Source organism: Sphaerodactylus townsendi, linkage group LG04 (assembly GCF_021028975.2).
Source record: "Sphaerodactylus townsendi isolate TG3544 linkage group LG04, MPM_Stown_v2.3, whole genome shotgun sequence".
Lineage (NCBI taxonomy): Eukaryota > Metazoa > Chordata > Lepidosauria > Squamata > Sphaerodactylidae > Sphaerodactylus > Sphaerodactylus townsendi.
The window spans coordinates 122,458,184-122,477,432 of NC_059428.1; the positions used below are offsets into that span (position 1 = coordinate 122,458,184).

Genomic DNA, 19,249 nt, shown 5'->3' on the forward strand with positions numbered 1-19,249 from the left:
GAAACCTGTTGAAACATAACACTATGGGGAAAACCTGCTGTGAAGCACAGCAGTCACAAGGTAAACACTGCATATATAACTGGCCTATGATCCCCTGAAATGTGGTCAGTGTCTAGAGTGCAAAAAAAAAAATTGCTTCTGGCTCTCAGTAGTTTGGGAATACCATTTTGAACATCCCTGTTTTAATGCATGTGTCTATCAATTTTTAATTCACACAAATGTATCTTATCAAGTTGGCGCCTGTTTATGGAAAGCGTGCTTGTGATAAAACAGAGAAGGACACTTCAGTTGCTTTGTAAATTGAGCATTCATGAACTAGGCCCCTTCCACACATGCAGAATAACACACTTTCAATCCACTTTCAATGTACTTTGCATCTGGATTTTACTGTGCGGAATAGCAAAATCCACTTGCAAATAATTGTGAAAGTGGATTGAATGTGAATTATTCTGCCTGTGCGGAAGGGGCCCTATACACACTCCTGCTGAGAACATCTGTTTTTGTTTTTACTGTTGTAGTGAGGATGTTTTCCAGCTGTTCTCACGAGATGAATCCCCGCTGGCCATATTTGCCATGCAGTTCACCGACGCTTCTGGCATACTCATGACTCCAGAGTATGCCTCCACACGTTCAAAAAAAGGTAGTGCGAACCAGCACACAGTGCTGTCTTTTGTTACCCAAGGAACATTAGTCATCTAGATTTGCTCAAAATAATGGCGAAGGAATGGCCCACAAGAGATATAGGAGAAATCGAAATTTTAATCTGCATCAACATGTTACTTGGGAGGTATCAAAACTGTAATCATGGCAAAAGCATAATTGTTACAATACTTAAGACAACACAGGGTTTTCCAAAACCACTTAAGAATAACTTAGGCTGCTGACAGAGCAATTGCATTAAATCTTAATTCCTCTGGGTCCCGCTCCATGAATTTCTTGCATACTTCTATTGCATCCTAAAAAGAAACAAAAAAGGCAGAAGATGTAATTCAGTGTACAGAAATAATGGAACAAGGCATAGGACTATCGCTGGGGTGTGGTGTGGTTTCCAGGCTGTATGGCCGTGTTCTAGCAGCATCTTCTCCTGATGTTTCGCCTGCATCTGTGGCTGGCATCTTTTCCAGCCACAGATGCAGGCAAAACGTCAGGAGAAAATGCTACTAGAACATGGCCATACAGCCCGGAAACCACACCACACCCCAGTGATTCTAACCATGAAAGCATGCGACAATACATAGGACCATCACTTATTGTCTTTCTGACGGATGCGGAACACAGCAAAGGTTTTCCCACTGTACATTTAGCAAGCTTTCAGACAGGTCAGAAGTTACTTTGAAGTCCAAACTGCAAACTGAATACTGTCAACAATGAATAGTACTCTGTGTGCAAATTTAAAGGCCGCCATTCGAAGCTATATATTTTACCATACATCAGTTACAGAGGTTACAATAGTTTCTATAACAGGCGTGTAATTTTAGGTCTGTGAAATGGTGGTGGTGTAAAAGCATTTGAAAAACCGTACCTCTAAGAACGTGGCATCGCTGGATTGCCCGTGGTTTATTGGGAAAGGCTTCCGTCCATCTGTAGGGATAATCATACTCATTTACTGCTTTGGGAAAGAGTAGCGGAAGCACAGCAATCGGAAACTAACAATGTTGCTGCTATCAACACAATAATACAGTGCTTTTCCTAATGCTTTCCTTAAGTCTAACCAAACTGCAATTTAAACACCTTCCCTTTGATGTTTTCTGCCATTGTCCAAAAGAAATCCCATTCTAGCTGAAAGCCACACAGGCAGGAATAATCAAGCTTTGGTTCTTAAAGTCCAGTTTTGTGCCATCCAGTTATTAACTGACCACAGCCATTAATGATTTTTTTTTAAAAAAGAAGGTTCTTCTGTAAGTTCTTCTGTGCTTTGTAAGCATCCTACATTGGAAAACCTTTGATATATGTTATCTCTAACAGCAGACATAAGAACACCATTGTGTAATGGTTAAGAGCAGGTGTACTCTAATGTGGAGGAACTGGGTTTGATTCCCTGCTCTGCCACCTGAGCTGTGGAGGCTTATCTGGGGAATTCAGATTAGCCTGTACACTCCCACACATGCCAGTTGGTTGACCTTGGGCTAGTCACAGTTCTTCTGAGCTCTCTCAGCCCCACCTACCTCACAGGGTGTTTGTTGTGAGAGGGGAAGAGAAAGGAGTTTGTAAGCCCCTTTGAGTCTCCTTAAAGGAGAGAAAGGGGGATATAAATCCAACTCTTCTTCTTCTTCATTGCAAATATTTCATTCAGATATATGATCACTATCCACATAACCCCAAAGGTCTTCTCCCACTTTTCTTCCTGAACCTAACCTGGAAAGCCCAGGCTAGCCTTATCTCATCAGATCTCGGCTGCTAAGCCAGGTTGGTTCTGGTTGCTACTTGGATGGGAGACCACCAAGAAAGTCCATGGTTGAAATGAAGAGGCAGGCAATGGCCAACCACCGCTGAGCATCTCTTGCCTTGAAAACCCTCCAGTTCTTGCCATAAACTGGCACGTCAACCCTTTCCATCATCACTTGCCTTCCATATTCAAAATCTGGCATAGCTTCTAGATCAGGGGTCTGCAACCTGTGGTTCTCCAGATGTTCATGAACTACAATTCAGTTCTCCAGATGTTCATGGACTACAATTGGCCATGCTGGCAGGGGCTGATGGCATTTGTAGTCCATGAACATCTGGAGAGCCGCAAGTTGCAGACCCCTTTTCTAGATTCCATGGCATAGAATCTAGGCATAGACTTCTATGCCTAGACTAGCATAGAATCTCAGTCTAGCTCCCATGGCCAACAAGCTGTTCAAATATCCTCCACAACAGCTCTTCTGAAACACTATTTAATAGAATGGCCACAGATAAGCAGGCATTTTTCGCCTCAACCTCTACCCCCGGCCTGTGGAACATATCAGACCAGACTGTCTATGCTGGTTTTGAAGCGTTTGCCAAACAACATGTATTTGTACTTAGATAAGCAGCTTAAACTGAGTACAAAGACCATCTAAACAACGTTCAAATGAAGTATTATGTTTGAACCAATTTTTATATTTACTGCATTGGACAACCCTCTGACAATGTCTGACAACCCAGAGCGGTTCTGCGCTACACATTCTTGGTTACGTTCCACAGACCCAGAGCTGAACGCACTCATATTTTTGCAAGCTACATTTTCTTTGACTCCAATCCCAAATCTATTTTGGGGAAAGGCACTGCAAATGATTACCTATAAATATAAACAGCCTGTTTTCTATGGAAGAGCATAAGATTTCTGTGTTTATATGTGGGGCTCCGGGAACCAAAGGCAAACTTATTATTTGGACAGACTTCAAGCATGCAAGTAAAAGCAGATTTGGGGGATTTTCAGTAGTTATCATTTACAAGCCCATTCTGAAGGCTGCAGTTGCTCAGAATTCTTTCAAGGTTTTTACTAATGGCTTGTAGCAGGGGGTAGAGGGGAAGATTGCAAAATCCCAGGTCAAGGATTTTTTTCAGACCCTGCCAGTAGAGATTTTCGGCTGCACTTATATCCCCCCACCAAGGACATAGGAAAGGGGGGGGGAGTTTCCCGGGTTCAACCCCCCATTACATGTCCGAAGCTCCGCCCCCTGTTTGTTTTTATTTTTTAGTGTTTTTAAGTTTTTTTGCCTACAGGGGGCACAATTTTTAGGCTGGCAGCACCAAAATTTCAGGGATTTGTTGGGAGACTCCCCTGATGATACCACCCAGGTTTGTTGAGGTTTGGTTCAGGGGGTCTTCCAAAGGGGATGCCCCCATCCGCCATTGTTTCCAATGGGAGCTAATAGGAGATGGGGAGAACACTTTTGAGGGTCCATAACTTTGGACCCGCTGAACCAAACTTCACCAAACCTGGGTGGTATCATCAGGAGAGTATCCTAAAGATACACCGAGAGTTTGGTGCTGCTAGTTTAACAATTGCACCCCTGACACCAGGCACCCTCCAAATTTCCCCAGATTCTCCTTTTAAATCCACCCCCTTTGGCATGGATTTAAAGGAAGAATCTGAAGTCCCCAGTTTAAACATTGAAAGTGATGCTATTTCAGGGTGGGGGATAATCCACCCAAAATAGCATCAGTTTCAATGTTGTTTTAGCTGGGGACCCCAGATTCTCCCTTTAAGATGGATTTAAAAGGCAAATCTGGGCTCCCTAGTTTAAACACCACTGAAAGTGATGCTGTTTGGGGATGGATTCCAGCATCACAGTGGCTGCCCATGAGGGTGGTGCAAAACTCAGATTTTGTACCGGGCTCCATTTTCCCTAGCTACGCCTCTACTGGGGCGGGGTGCAGAAGGGACTGCTGGCTGGGAGCCCAGCCAGTGGGAGGTGGGTGCGTGGGGCAAGGGAGTCTTCTGTCCTTGACCTCGGAGAGCTGCTTTTATAAGCACTGAGGCCAGGGGTGGGGCTTGGGGAGGCATGGTTACGCCCCCAGGGGCAGGTGGGGTTGTGGCCCTGCCCCCCTGAACCCACCCCATAAAAATCTATACCTATGTCAACTGCCCCCTGCCCCTTTCTTCCACCATGGATTTCCTGACAGTGAATAAAAAGATTCAGCTGTATTTAGCTTTGGTAAGGATACTGCATCATTTTCAGGGATCTTTTCATCATAGACACACCAGGGACAGAATCAATGACCTTCCCCATGCAACTCATTCTCACAGAAAGTATCACAGATGAGAAACCTGCATTACTTAAAATACCGCCCTACAGTCCCTGAGTTCAGCTTGAGGAAACAGATCTGTGATTGCATAGCTCCATTCCTATAAATTTCCCTTAACAGCTGGTGGGGAGGAAGAAGGATTCCCTCCGTGCTACCATCTACCCCACCCTCAAATGTTTCCACTGCTTCTTCTGGAGTTGCCATGTGCATCAATATAAGACATACAGGGCCTTAATTCAGCCTTGTCTGTGCAAATAGCAGCTTCAGGAGAGGCACCGAATCCTCTTCATTGAACCCCCTTCTCTTCTCCAACTCATTTCACACACTCGCACAGCTGCTGTTAATGGAAACTTAAAGAGATGTGATGTAGTCACGGATCTCCAGTGTCTCATTTAGATGAGTCTTCTTTTATTACCTAAGCATCTTCAAAATGCCAAGCTGCAAATTAACTTTAAGATCTGTACGTGATGATGAAGAGTCCCGGAGTGCAGAGGGGTCAGCTGCAGTCAAAGCTCTGTTCACGACCCGCGTTTGATCCCGATGAAAGTCGGGTTCAGGTAGGGGGGCTCAAAAGTGACTCCACCTCCCATCCTTCCAAGTCGGTAAATGAGGACATAGTTTGCTAGGGGCAAAGTGTAGACAACTGGGGAAAGGAATGGCAAGCCACCCCCTAAACATAGTCTGCCTAGTAAACGTTGTGATGAGATGTCACTCCATGGGTCAGTAATGACCCAGTGCTTGAACAGGGGACTAATTTTACCTTAAATGTTGATGAGCAGCAGCCAATATAGTACAGTGTTTATCGAGATATATACAGTTGTTGAATATGTAAAACCAGGATCTTTATTTAAAAACAACTGTCATTAAGTTAAATTGACTCAGTTCATTACCACAGGACTACCTGTAGCCTAATGCCATCAGGATTGCTATTATCAATACAGAAACTGACAAGTAATACTTGTAGTGTGATAAGATAGCTTAAACAGTTGATAAAGGAGAAGAGGTGATGCTTGTTTTGCCATCAAGTTTTGCCATCAAGTCACAGCCAACTTATGATGACCCCATACAGGTTTCAAGACAAGAAACATTCAGAGGTGGCTTGTCATTGCCTTCTTCTGCATAGCAATCCTTGTATTCCCTCATGATCTCTCATCCAAATATTGGTCAGGACTGACCCTGCTTAGCTTCTAAGATGTGACAAGATCTGACAAGGATTTAGAAGATCCAGACTGAAATGCCCACTCTGCTGAGGAATCTGGCTGGGTGACTGTGGGCCAGTCACACACCACTCTCAGGTTGTGAGGATAACATAGAGAAGGGAAACTAAGTGTTGGGAAACGTTCCTTGGAAGGGGTCACCCGGCAAGGTGGCCTCTCCTAGGGGGGTCAGTTCCACACAGTGTTTTTGGACTTTTACTCAGCACTGGGGAATGCTTAGAGCAGAGGTGTCCAACTCTGGCACTTCAGATGTTCAATTCCCTACAATTCCCATCAGCCCCTGTTGGCACTGGCCAATTGGCTTAGAGGGACTATTGTTGAAAATAGTCATCCAAGAATTCCAAGATTACTCTTCTCAATAGAAATAATGTGAGAATTGGGATGAAAGGTAAATTGTAGTGAGACTTTTTAAACAAACGAAAAAGAAAAAATTAATTGAACCAGGTGATGATATTTTTTAATAGCTGCTGCTATCCACCCAGGCAAAAAGCAGAACAGAAACTGGGAGATGATTCAGATATTCGGAACTAAAGCATGCAGCTGACAAGTCATTTCAGCTGTAAAAGAAAGAGAGTTTGACCTTACCCAATTCATAGAGGTTGCCGCCAACGTTTACTAATGCAATGAAGTGAAGATCTACCTTTTCATCTATACTGGGTGCCTGCAAGAGAAGAACCATGTAGAGAGACTGTTAGTGAACTCTTATTTGGCAATACAGGAAGACATTCATTTGAACGTGGATTCAGAGCATTGCCTGAATGCCTGATACGACATAAAAGACCAGAGGGATTTAAAAAACTCAAAGAATGCTTTTTCCCTCACTGCCAAGCCAATCTACACACCTCAAGGATTAAGGGCTACGGAGCAGATGCCAGCCAGGCAGGAATCTGGACCTTCTTGTTTTAGAAGTTAGCCAGCAGAGATCGGATACTGTCAAAGTGCTAGAAGAATGGTAGACAGCTTACTATGTGACTTAATATTTGATGCTGGCATTATAAAATAGAAGAGCTTGGATTTATACTCAATTTTTCTCAGCCATAAGAAGTCTCAAAGTGGCTTAAAAAACTCCTTTCCCTTTCTCTTCCCACAACAGATACCTTGTAAGGCAGGTGGGGCTGGAAGAGTTATGAGAGAACTGTGACTAGAGAAGAAGGGTTTGGATTTATACCCCACTTTTCTCAACTGTAAGGAGTCTCAAAGTGGCTTTAAAAACTCCTCCCCCCCCCCTCTCACTCACACACACACACAGTTACTGTACACATAAGCCCATATTCCAAAGCAACTTTGCTAAAAATGCAGAAGACAAACCAGAACAACAGGCCATAGTATGGATTACCCTCTTGAGTTCAAGGTCTGGGCTCAAATCCACACTCTTCTTCCATCCTCCCTCCATCCCTTTCCTCCCATTTGTTTCTTGACTGCTTGCTTTAGGCAAACCTTTATGCCTGAATCAGCAAACTGTACTTTGCCCCTAGATGGGAACTGGAAGTCTATTTCAAACCGTAGGTTCCAGTTCTGCTTCAGCGGGTGAAGGCAAAACCAACGGGTGATTGGCTAGCTCCGATTTGACAGCAAACCATAGTTTGTCAGTAAAAAAGGAGGGCGGGAATCACTGAACATGAGCAAAGAAGAAGAATCAGACCTGATGGCTGAACTATGACTTCACTACTGCATGTAAACCAGGCCTCAGGGACCCCCACATATGTTCTCCCAAGAGAACAAGCCTTTGCAAGGGCTGTCTCAAGTCAGGAGAAGTTGCATATTTTTATTTCCGCAGATTTAATAGGCCTCCCCTCCCCTTTTGGGCTTGGGGTGGCTGACCACATACATTTAAAAACATAGCCAACTAACATTAAAGCACTCTAATAATTTACTACCAGTTTTCCAAGTTGGCAAAACACACACACACTCCCATGAGGGTTAACACTAATGATTGCGAACGATGGAAAGGGGTGACGGGGGCCACTTTGTACCAAAGCCATGTCCAGTGTAAGCCTGGTGGAATAACTCTGTCTCACGGGCCCTGCGGAACTGCATAAGAGCCCTGGTGTCACTAGACAGAGCGTCCATGGCAAAGGAAGGAGGTTTAAGCCCCTTCTCTCTGTGGCCCTTATCCAAAATTCAGTCCTGGACCCCTGAGAACGAATGCAAAGAATGGAAAGAGTTCTGAACAGGTAAATCCCAGTGCATGTGTGGTTTGACAAGGCCTGCAGTCGATCCGGAAACAGGGCAGCACACAGTTAGGGGCCTCTGCCCACTAGGACTGGCCATCCACCCAAACACAAATTGACAAAATCTTTCCGAAGCATCGCCTGTATCAGAACTAAAAATGGTCAGGCAGTTTAATAGTTACGATACCGCAAAGCCAAGCTTACTTAACTTGTTGAGCCAAACAAAATCAGCATTAAATGTAGATTTCTCACGACATGTTGCTCCAGAAAGAGAGATGGCACCCTGAATTATAGCATTTGGCCAATACATAAAGGTTTCTATAAAAATGAATGATTCACCCAAACATCCCACCCCCCAAATCTGGCTTTTATCCTGGACCACCAAGACCAGCCTACAGTTTCCAATTTTCACTTACAACTGAAATCTAAGAAAGTGAAGACTTCTGGCCCTTGGCTTGCACTCTGTAAACTGATAGTAGTGCATAAAGAATATCAAGGCTGGATTCAGACTACATTTTATGTTCAGAAAAGGCACTTTCCTTCCTCTCCTCTCCTGCTGCGGTCTACTGATCTCCCTGAAATTCTGCTCTTGGGGTGAAGAATCGCATGAGACACAAATCAGTGGTTTGCAGCAGGAAGAGACAAAAATTGGTAAGAATTATTCCGTCCTTTCTGCTAGTGGAAAATGTAGTCTGGCTCCAATCCAAAAAAGCCAGTTGTGTAAAGGAGACAAGGAGTCAATGCTGTGCTAGAGATGCCAGCAGACCTGTCAAGTGGGCAGGAGAAATAAGCTGTGCAGGTATGTCTCCTGCCCTCGCTCATAAATGACACCAGGTTTGCCTCCTGCCCTTGCTCATAAATGACACCAGGTTTGCCACTTGCCCTTGCTCGTAAATGACACTAGGTTTGCGTCCTGCCCTTGCTCGTAAATGATAGCTACTCCCTTCTAGTGGCATTCTTGGTCTCATGGAATGCATGACAAAACTTGACTGCAGTTCTATTACCGACTGTCAGTGAATAGCTTTTGACTGGTCAACAGCCCAACAAGCTGACCTTTTGGTCACCTTTCCCTGAACGGCATGAACCAGTGTCGATTTCCTGTGGATTATGCAGTCACATTTATGCAAGGCACCTCCACGCATAATGATTCTCTTTGTGCCCCTAAACTGGAGACTACGAAAGCTGCCACTGTCAAACCTGTTCTGGGGGGACAACAACGGAACAGCTAATCTGAGTGTACAAACTGTCAATACAGGGTTTTTAAAGAATTCACAGAAGCAGATGTACCCCTCTGCCCTTTGTATCATGTACCCCCTCAGTACCCAAGTAATGGCTCAGTAAATATCCACCACACATCGACGAGTCAGATCCAGCGGAGGGTTTCCCCAGACATGGGGCGCAATCCCCTGCACTTCTTGCAGACCCTTCAGCTCCTCCCTCCAATCAGCTGAAAAGGTCCCCTGTTGTCCAGGAGCAGCAGAAATGGAGAGGTGAGAACATCACGCTATACCAAAGGGGAATTCCTTCCATCACCAGAGCCTCACTGTAGGATCCAAGCCAAGAACTGGCAATGCCCGTTTAATAACGATACCGACTTTAAAACCCTGGATTTCAACTAAGCAGTTTCCAGGATTGTCTCTTTTAACATGGCTTACGTCGCAAGAGTGACCAACCTCTCAATGCCGAGGCGTGTGATAACAGTACTGAGCCAACATACCACTGTAAAAACATGTCGTATTTGTAGAAATGTTGTCATAAGCAGATATGGTGGCACATATTTCCAAGTACCAGGTACTAACTGGAAGTCTGGCACAGTTGTTCCGTGTACGAGTGAAAAATATGTCGGAACTAGAAAAAAGTCAAAGGACAACTGATTTTAAGGGAAGCGCCATGGCTCAGTGATGGGACTCAGCATGGCTTAGCATGCACAATGTCCTAGGTTCGATCCACGACCTCTCCAGCTAAAAGGACCGGGTTGCAGGTGATGTGAAAGATCCCAGCTGCAGACTCCAGAGAATCCCTGCCACTTGGAGTAGACAAGACTGGTCTTGATAGACCAATGGACCGACAGGCACCTTTGTGTGTTTAAGAGGCTGAAATTCCTTCCCCATAAAAAAAAGAAGTTTAAAAGGATTTCAGGACTTTTTGTTGCCAAAAAAACAACCATTCAAGTGGAGGACACAAAGGTAGCTTACAAAGAACAGCATGAAGTAAGCATATGGGGGGGGGGGGTGCGCCTCTGGAAAGTTATCAAGGAAGACATTTGTGCATCCCTTCCTTAAAAGTTCTGTAGGATGAGCAAAAAGAAAACACATCAATGATGCCTCCTTGATTTGTCAACAGCTCCAGCTGCATAAGAATCTGCAATCCAATGTACAGACAAAGTCCAATTAGGAGCAAGATTGCCTTCCCTGAAGGCAGCAGCTCCGCATTTGAGCTGCCAGGTCCAGGGCATGTAGCGGTACAGTCGCCCAAGTGTCCTTACACACATACTAAGGGCCTTCTCCAAGAACTTCCTAAGGTAAGCACATACCAGATGACCATGAAGGCTCTTGTCCATCATCATTCCAGGCCACCTCTTGGTCTCAACATGCATTGATGCAGGTCTTCAAGTCATGTGACACTAGCACTTTCAGACTGGGACAAGGGGGAACCCACAAGACTTGCAGGAGGCATCTGTGGAGAAAGCTCTTCACAGCATCTCATTTCCCCGCTCCTCTTTCCCATTTCAGAAAGGCTCCATAGCCTCTTCCCGAAGGCTGATAGCTCCAGGTTGGGAAATTCCTGGAGATTTGGAGGTAGAGCCTTCAGAGGCAAGGTTCAGGGAGGGAAGCTACCTCAGCAGGGTATAATGCCAGAGTCCACCCTCCAAAGCTGCCATTTTCTCCAGGGGAACTGATCTCTGCCATCCAAAGATCAGTTCTAATTTCAGATGATCTCCAGCCCTCAACTGCAGTTTGACCATCCTGATACTTACCTCCAGGTGAGACCTGGAGAGCTCCCAGAATTACAACTGAACTTCAGACAACACAGGCCTGTCTCCCTGGAGGAAATGGCTGCTTTAGAGGGTGGACTCTATGGCATTATATCTGACTGAGGCCCTTCCCCTCTCCAAACCATGCCCTTCTTCAGCTTCACCACAAAATATCCAGGAATTTGCCAACCTGGAGCTGGGAACCCTAGCCAGGCCTGGTCTCAATGTACCCTCCTCAAAGGCCAAAAGAGACATGGAAAGGGCATGCACTACTCCCTGCCTTTTACAGACAGAACCAAGCTTGGAATAGTGTGGCTGCCTAACAACAGCTACTGAGGGAATCCATTGCTTAAAGCTACAGACTCACTTCTTATTACTTTGGGGGTTTTTTAGTACTCCATGTTTTGATTTTTTTTTAAGATTTCATATTTTTTCTGTTAACCAGGGGTCTTTTTCAGATTGTAGAAAGATCAGGCTTGCCTGTTCACAGCTCTGGTCTCTGGATTTAAGTATCCTCATATTTGACCGCTATTAGCACATAGATATAAGAAGCAGGTCTGAAAACATACAAAGAGAATTTATGTACCACCTAGGAATTTTGTATCTGCTAGATATTGACCTGGATAGCCCAGATCAGTCCAATCTCATCAGATCTTGGAAGCCAAGCAGGGTTTACCTTGATCAGTATTTGGACAGGAGGCCACCAAAGAATACTAGGGTCACAAGGCAGGCAATGGCAAACCACCTTCAAGACTCTCTTGCCTTGAAAACATCACCAGAGGTCACCATCAGTCGGATATGACTCAATAACAAAAAAGTACTATGGCAGCTACAGTATTTATAGTCAGACAATGTCTACTTTTATATCAATAGAAAGATACATAATTAGGGAAAATGTATATTGTTAAAGCCCTGACTTGGATGGCCCAAGCTAAGCAGATCCAATGGTCCTAGTTAGTAATTGGTTGAGAGACCATGAAGGAAGTCCAGCGTCACTATGCATAGGCATTGAAAACCCTACAGAATTGCCTAAATTGGCTGTGACTTGATGGCACTTCCCATGTTTTCAAAAGAGAGCTCTTTCATTATGGACAGCGTCTGAAGTTCCCTCTTCTTCCCTGTTCGGCCAAAATCCTGGAAAGAGGTCCCCATTTCACCAAATGCCACACTGATACTGCTTTTTCGTGCCTAGGGAACAGCTGCACTTATTTGTTCTTCACATCTGCACGTGTTTATCTGTCCTTGACTACACACTGATCTCCGTTATCCTGGTGCTGCAGAAATGAAGAGTCGGCTACATGAATTGTGTGTAGCTTCTTCAAAGCAGGGACCGACTGACCAGATAGCTAGCATCTCTGAATGAGGAGAGGGCCAGTGACTCAATGGAACAGCATCCACTTTGTATGCTGAAGTCTTCAGGTTCAATCCCTGGCATCTCCAGTTAGAAAGGACCAGATAGTATGTGCCTGTACCCTAGAGAGCTACTGCCAGTCTGAATGGACAATACTGAGCTTGATAAGCCAATGGTGGGGAGGCACTGTAGACAAGAAAGACAATATGTTTTGAAGAAGCCAATTGGTAGGATAGCTGCTGAACTCCACATCTACCTTAACTGAGGTTTTTTCCCCTTTAGTAGCTCTTGTGAAAAGAAGAGGGATTACTTGCACTGAAGTGACCTAAGTCATCTGAAGTGGTAAAGCCATTCAACACTATATGCTGGACAGCGTGGTGCTTTGTACCACAGAGTGGCTTCCCTCCATAATTTAGGGGAAAAAGCTACCTAGAAACATACAGCAAAGACATTAACAAAGAAGCCAAGGATATTTTCACATTTGAAGCTAATGACTATCTGTAATACTGGTGATAATGCTATATATCAGTGATGGCGAACCTTTTTGAGACCGTGTGCCCAAATTGCAACCCAAACCCCACTTATTTTTCGCGAAGTGCCAACCCGGCAATTTAACCTGAATACTGAGGTTTTAGTTTAGAAAAAAACAGCTGGCTCCCTCTTCCTCCGGCCCACCTGCTCGAGCAGGGGCCAGCCTGCTCTAGCCTGCAGCAAGTCCTGCGCGCACTGCTCTGTGCCTCTCTAGCATCTCTGCCTTTTCTGCACCCGGCCTAGCAGCCATCCCGAGACACAGGCACCAGGCCTGCCAGCCGAGTCCTCCCTGCTGACCATGGTGCGCACACATCATGCTCAATAGCCCAGACCAGTCTAGATGTGTGTGTGTGTGGGGGGGGTGATTTTCCACCCCCCACGATGAACTCTGTGTGCGCGTGCCCACAGAGAGGGCTCCGAGTGCCACCTCTGGCACCCGTGCCATAGGTTCGCCATCACTGCTATATATTGTGGAGGGAACACTACCGTTCTTAGTTCAAGTTAGTGCTATTAGTACCCACAAGAAAAGTAATGTTCATGATCTCCCCTCCTGGGAACACTGCCTCTCCTGAACTGGAAAGTGTTGGGGACAGTTATTCCTGAGAAAGAAAAAGGTTAAAATTTGAATTGACAAAGCACAGGTTAATAGATTAAGGGGAAAGGGAGATTCAAAGGAGATTAGCATGATTCAAAACTATTTCCAGAAATCAACAAAGTTTTAATCACAACGAATCGAACAACGGGCAACCTTTGCCAACAGCTGGAAGATTTTCATTACAAATGCAACAGAATCAAGATGCTACAAGAACATTTATCCCATGGTTTCATTGTTTTTAATTACAGGGATTTGAAAGCATGAAGAGCACTAAGCTCATGATAAAGCAAAGTGACTACGGCAGTCCTATTTAATCAGGTGCAAAAGAAACCAATTTGGCAGAGAATTTAAAGTCAGCAACCCCGAAAGAAACACCAGGGAGGGAGAACAGCTGGCTAGCAGATGGGAGAAATGAGCGGCAGTGTCCATTAGAGGTCACCTCTCTCTCTTTCTTTCACAGAATCGAGAGAGTCTCTGGATGAAGATGTAAAGCAGCAAAGGTGAAGCCCAAAAGGGGACTCGAGAAAGCGGAAAGAAGCTCTTCAGGCCTTAATGATGAGTGGCAAGAGGGCAAGAAGCTACACTTACAACAGAATGCAGCTCAATGGATGATAATGATATTGTGGGCCTCCATCGCTGAAGGCAGACAGGTGGACTTGTAGCCTTTACGGGGGACGTAGCTTTTGCAGAGGCTACGTGATTGCATCTGACCAGCGTCAGGGAGGCGGAGCGACGCAAGGGTGACGCCTTCATTTTGCAGTGGCTAAACAGAGGCTGGGATGAGGTGGATGGTGAGGGCGGCAAGGAGGTCGGAGACTACATGAATATTAAAAACAAAAAAACAAAACAAAGACACTTTACCTACTTCAGACTAAAAGGCAATCGTACAGTTTCACTCCGCGACACGCTCCCATTTAACGGAAGAGCGTTCAGTTCTACTTCAGTCTGAGAAAAAGAGACGGAGTACGCTTTTGAAATATTTAAATAATTAAGTGCCACCAAGTTGCAAATAATTCATGGTGGCCTTTTGTGGGGGGTTTAAAGATGAGGGATGGGAAGAATTGGTTTGTGGTCTTTGTTTGTGGTGGAATCCAAATGAACAGTGACTCCGTGCCCTAGGCTCCATTTCAAGCATTTAAGTAATTGCACAAGAAACTGTAGCATTTCACCACTCATCAAGAGGATAACCACGGAAAAAGGAAGATAATCCCTTCATTATAGTTTGTCCCTTTAGAAAAACATCTGCGGTATAAGCTGATAGTTCACCAAATAGACGGGGAAAATGGGGCAAGGAGAACGCTTAGAGATGAGGCCCCATGGAGAAAAGGGTGAAAACACTGGGATCTCCCCACCCCCGCTCCAAACATGAACACACCAAAGACTTCTTCAGTTTCTTCTGACAGAAAACTGGGCAGTTTAACAAGGCATACAGGTCCTAAGAACTCTTTTCTCTAGAAATCTTAATCCTAAAACAGTATTTATTCTCAAAATGTGCAACATGAAAATTTTAATGTAAAACAGACTACATCACTGTATACCCTATATATCATTCCTGCACATACAGTAAGCAAACGTTTTCAAGACTACGTTGGTTTAAATAAGAATTTGATATAACCCAAATGCTATAAAGTGGCATTTGACAATAAATGATAAAGCTTAGTTCATCTGTGTATGCAGTTCATAAACAAGTTGGTAATCCTACCGTCATCACACAAAACTGTTTTGGCACAGGTAATACTACACAGTTTTCCTTTTTGTAAAATTCAGCTACCCAAAAGATGGGGGAAATGAAGAGGAACACAAGGGTGCAACAGTTCACAGTTCCCTCTGAATATTTCTATAGAAACTCAAGACATGTATGTAAATTAGTGCAGTTTTATATGTTATGTAAGTTATGAATGACGCATTTTCTTCGCAAGCAGCAACGTACGTTTAGGTTTGAAAACGTTCCATGTTGTTTGGGTTTTATCTCCAAATGTGTTTTCTCCCTGCTCCAAAAAAATCAGGAAAAAGGAAAGAAATGGTTGCTTCGCATGGCTTCAAAGCTTTTTGGAAATTTTATGTTTCCATGCTTATTGTGGCTCGTGCTTTTATCTTTTAAAAAGAAAAGCAAATGAGTAGTCTGTGTTATATGTTCATGAGATGGGAAGGGAAAAGCTAATATATATTGCCCATTATTGATGACTTCTCAGGAAGCATTTAACAAGGGCTAGATTAGTGGTCTCCAGTGTAGGACTTGCCAATGCATTTCCTGGCACCTGTTCCAACTCATTCCCAATGCAATCAGACAGTTCCAACTTTCCTCCATTTCACTGGAGTGGGAAATAGTTCAGAAAAATGTGGGATATGTCTGTCGCCTCTATATCTGCGGGGTCCAGCCCTTTGGAAACAGCTGCTTGGTTTGGACCATCCTAACATTTTATGATTGGTCCATCCCTCATGGCAGCCATTTTGTGCCATGCTGTCTACTACCAACTTGTTAAATTATGTGTTCCTGCAACACTGTGTTCCAGGTAGTTTGTATGAATGGAATTCCACATCCAGGTACCTCTCCATAAAGCATGGCAACAAATGGCAAGAGTTCATCTGGGCCTTCTCGCTGAAGTGCTGTTTTCTCACACACAAAGAAAAACCATTAAAAAACTTAGCATTCAGTTCTGCCTCCCCAAAGGCACCATTTGTACCTTCATAACTGCTTTCAGACAGCAACGGAATTTGTTATCGAGTGGAAAAATTCCACTCCTCAATCAACCAATCTTTATTATGGTCATACAGCAGCATAAGGTAACTAAACTATGACTAAAATATGAAACGTTTTAAAATCTTCCACCCTCTTTCCTTAGCAGGTTCAGGATTGTAATTTAAACTAACTGCCGCCATCAGTTGAAAGGGTTTATGTTGTTTTAAATGTTGTTTCAAATTGATTTTATTATTTTATATAAAACATTGGAAGCCACTCTGAGCCCATGAGGGGAAGAGCAGCATATAAAACTAACAAAATAAATAAATTAGGTAAATATATATCAAAAAATCCAACTGATAATAAGAAATTAGAAACATAAAAAAAATGAAAACAGAACAGTAGGATAAAAGCATAAGTATTAAAAGGGAACAAAAGCTTTTAAAACTATGAAAAGGACTATTTAAACATTACAAAAGGGGGCAAGGGTTAGGGTTAGGGTTAGCTCTTCATTCAGACTTAAGGAGCCTTCATTTAACTTCACTGGCTGTTCCACTGGAGGAAGAGCCAATTAAATTGAAGGAAGGCTCCTTTGCCTTCCTTCAAATTATGAGCCCAAAAGGAAAAGAAGGGTATGAATGAACCAACTTTGGTTAGTGGGGTAGGAGAACAGGGGTAGGATCCACCCAATTGCGAGTATTGCTATTGGGGAAATGCCAATTCTAGAATACTGTAAAGACTCAGGCGTAAATTAATTCTTAGAGAGCGCGTGATGTAGTGTGGTTAAGGTGTCGGACTAGGATACCAGAAAGCCAGGTTCAAATCCCCGCTCTGCCATGGAGATTTGCTGGGTGACTTTGGGCCAGTAACACACTCTCAGACTCGACCTTGGCAAGTATTTGGATGGTAGACCTCCAGAGAATACTGGAGAATGACAGAGAGGCAGGAAACAACAAACCACATCTGAACATCTCTTACCTAGAAAGAACACGGGGTCACCATGACCTCCGGGGGTCACCTCCAGGGGTCACCATGAATCAGCTGTGATTTGACGACGGTGCTTTCCAGAACCAAATAAACTCTTAATGAACTTAAAATCCTGGTGGGACTAAAAGCTAGAGGACTCCCACAAGTGTTTTGATATGGATAACTTTCGTCAGTTAAATCCTTGCTGGATGGGAAAAACATATGTTGGCAAGCTGCAGAATGCACACCTTGAAAAGCCTAGATGCTCAACACCCTCTGAGAACTGAAGTCTCAAAGTACCAACTATTTGCCTTCTTTCACATGTCATCCTTGTTTGGCAAGAGAGGTTTTGCTTTATTTTTCTTTTTACAGATTGTTTACCTAGAAACAATGCAAAGTATCAGCAATGCAACTGATACTTGAAACAATGCAATGCAAAGTATCAGCTCTGAAAAAGATGGTGAAACAAAACGTTGCTGGGGAAAAGTTAACAATGGCAGGAAACTTATGCTACAGTGTTTGTATTTTGCCCTGAAAAAAGAACTCAGGAATTCAATAAAAATACAATTACGCCATCCATGGACACATAAATGTCAGTTTATATGTTAAGGGAAACAGAAATTACAACAGCTTTCAAAGTGGTATGTTTTCTGATACTTAGGTTGATATGGTTCTCTACTACTCCGTTTCATTGGATGAATAAAATTACTATTACATCTCAGTACCACAATAGATTGACCATCAATCTTTCATTTATTTTCATGCATGTGCCAGCCAGCATCTCATCACTCAATGGCTTTCAGCTGACTACAGAGCAAGTCATGTCAGAGGTGGAGTGAAGCAACATGAGCATCTGGTTTATCAGTGACAGCCAGTCAACTTATGCAAGTTATCACTTGATACTTAATGAAATCCAACGATGAACGTACATGTAAAACCTAGCATGTATGAGGAAAAGAATTCATTCACGGCTGGGGTGAATAATTTAGTGTGTCTACTTTAACTGACTACTCCAGCCAGGTGTTCACTGGAAACTGTGCGTTACTTCCTATGTATTCCAAACATTTTCTGCAGTTCACACAACTTGCATAGAAGGATATTTGAATAATAGGAGTACAATGGGCTCTGTGCATGTGGTTTGGGGAACTGCCCCGCACACACCAACACCAGCAATTTATACATCCAACCATCCTCCAAATAGTCTTCCTCCAATCAAAACCGTCTTCCTCAAACTTAAATCCACCAGAATTAAATGGCTCTTCATTCAGACTTAAGGAACCTTTATTCAACTTTCCTGGTTGTTCCACTGGAAAAAGAGCCAGTTAAGTTGAAGGAAGGCTCCTTTACCTTCCTTCAAATTATGAGCCTAAAAGGAAAAGCAGAGTATGAAATAACCAACTTTGATTAGTTCTGCTGCCATGTATACAACATGCTTATCCCTTAATGGGTTTAATGTAACATTTTTTGGTACCGAAGTAGTCACTGGATTCCCCCATTGTTTCTTTAACTGGCACAAAACCAATCTTCTCTGCAACACCGTATTACAATTTGTCTTGAAAATGGTACAGAGGACTTCCAAGCCTGGTTTGGTCATACTATCTTTGGACAATCTTGGAATAGTAGGACACACTAAGTTTTTATGATAGGCCTTGCAACCTGATGCATGTACCAGCCACAAGGGCATTCACTAAAAATGCCTTCTGAATTAGGCCCCATCCAGTCAAGGAGCTATAATATAACCCAAGTTACATTTATCCTCATTTTTCACAGCTATGGAAGAAAGGAAGGTGGGATGGTATAGCCCAATCAGATCTGGGAGGACAACCAGGGTTGGTATCTGGAAGGGAAACCAAGGAAGACTCTGCAGAAGAAGGCAACATCAAACCTTTGCTTCTCACTTGCCTTGCTGGAGTAGCTGTAAACATTGGCCACAACCTTGCGGTACTTTACGCCCACATGGAGGAGGGTTTGGCTGAGAAATCACACATGATCACCTACAGCCCATTGTTCTACGGTTCACTAAAGATCTGCATTTCCCATGTCGACACCCA

General features: G+C 43.7%; 1 protein-coding gene across 1 annotated transcript in view; it reads right to left on the reverse strand.

Moving 5' to 3' along the window:
* Window positions 1–741: 741 nt before the first annotated feature.
* Window positions 742–19,249, reverse strand: part of UCHL3 (ubiquitin C-terminal hydrolase L3) — a 29,657-nt gene continuing 11,149 nt past the window's right edge. The window contains exons 4-6 of the mRNA XM_048492320.1: window positions 6,516–6,591; window positions 1,523–1,581; window positions 742–956 (exon numbers count right to left, since the gene is read on the reverse strand). Coding sequence (XP_048348277.1) covers window positions 873–956; window positions 1,523–1,581; window positions 6,516–6,591 — 219 coding nt within the window. The 3' untranslated portion in view covers window positions 742–872. The remainder of the gene's footprint in view (window positions 957–1,522; window positions 1,582–6,515; window positions 6,592–19,249) is intronic.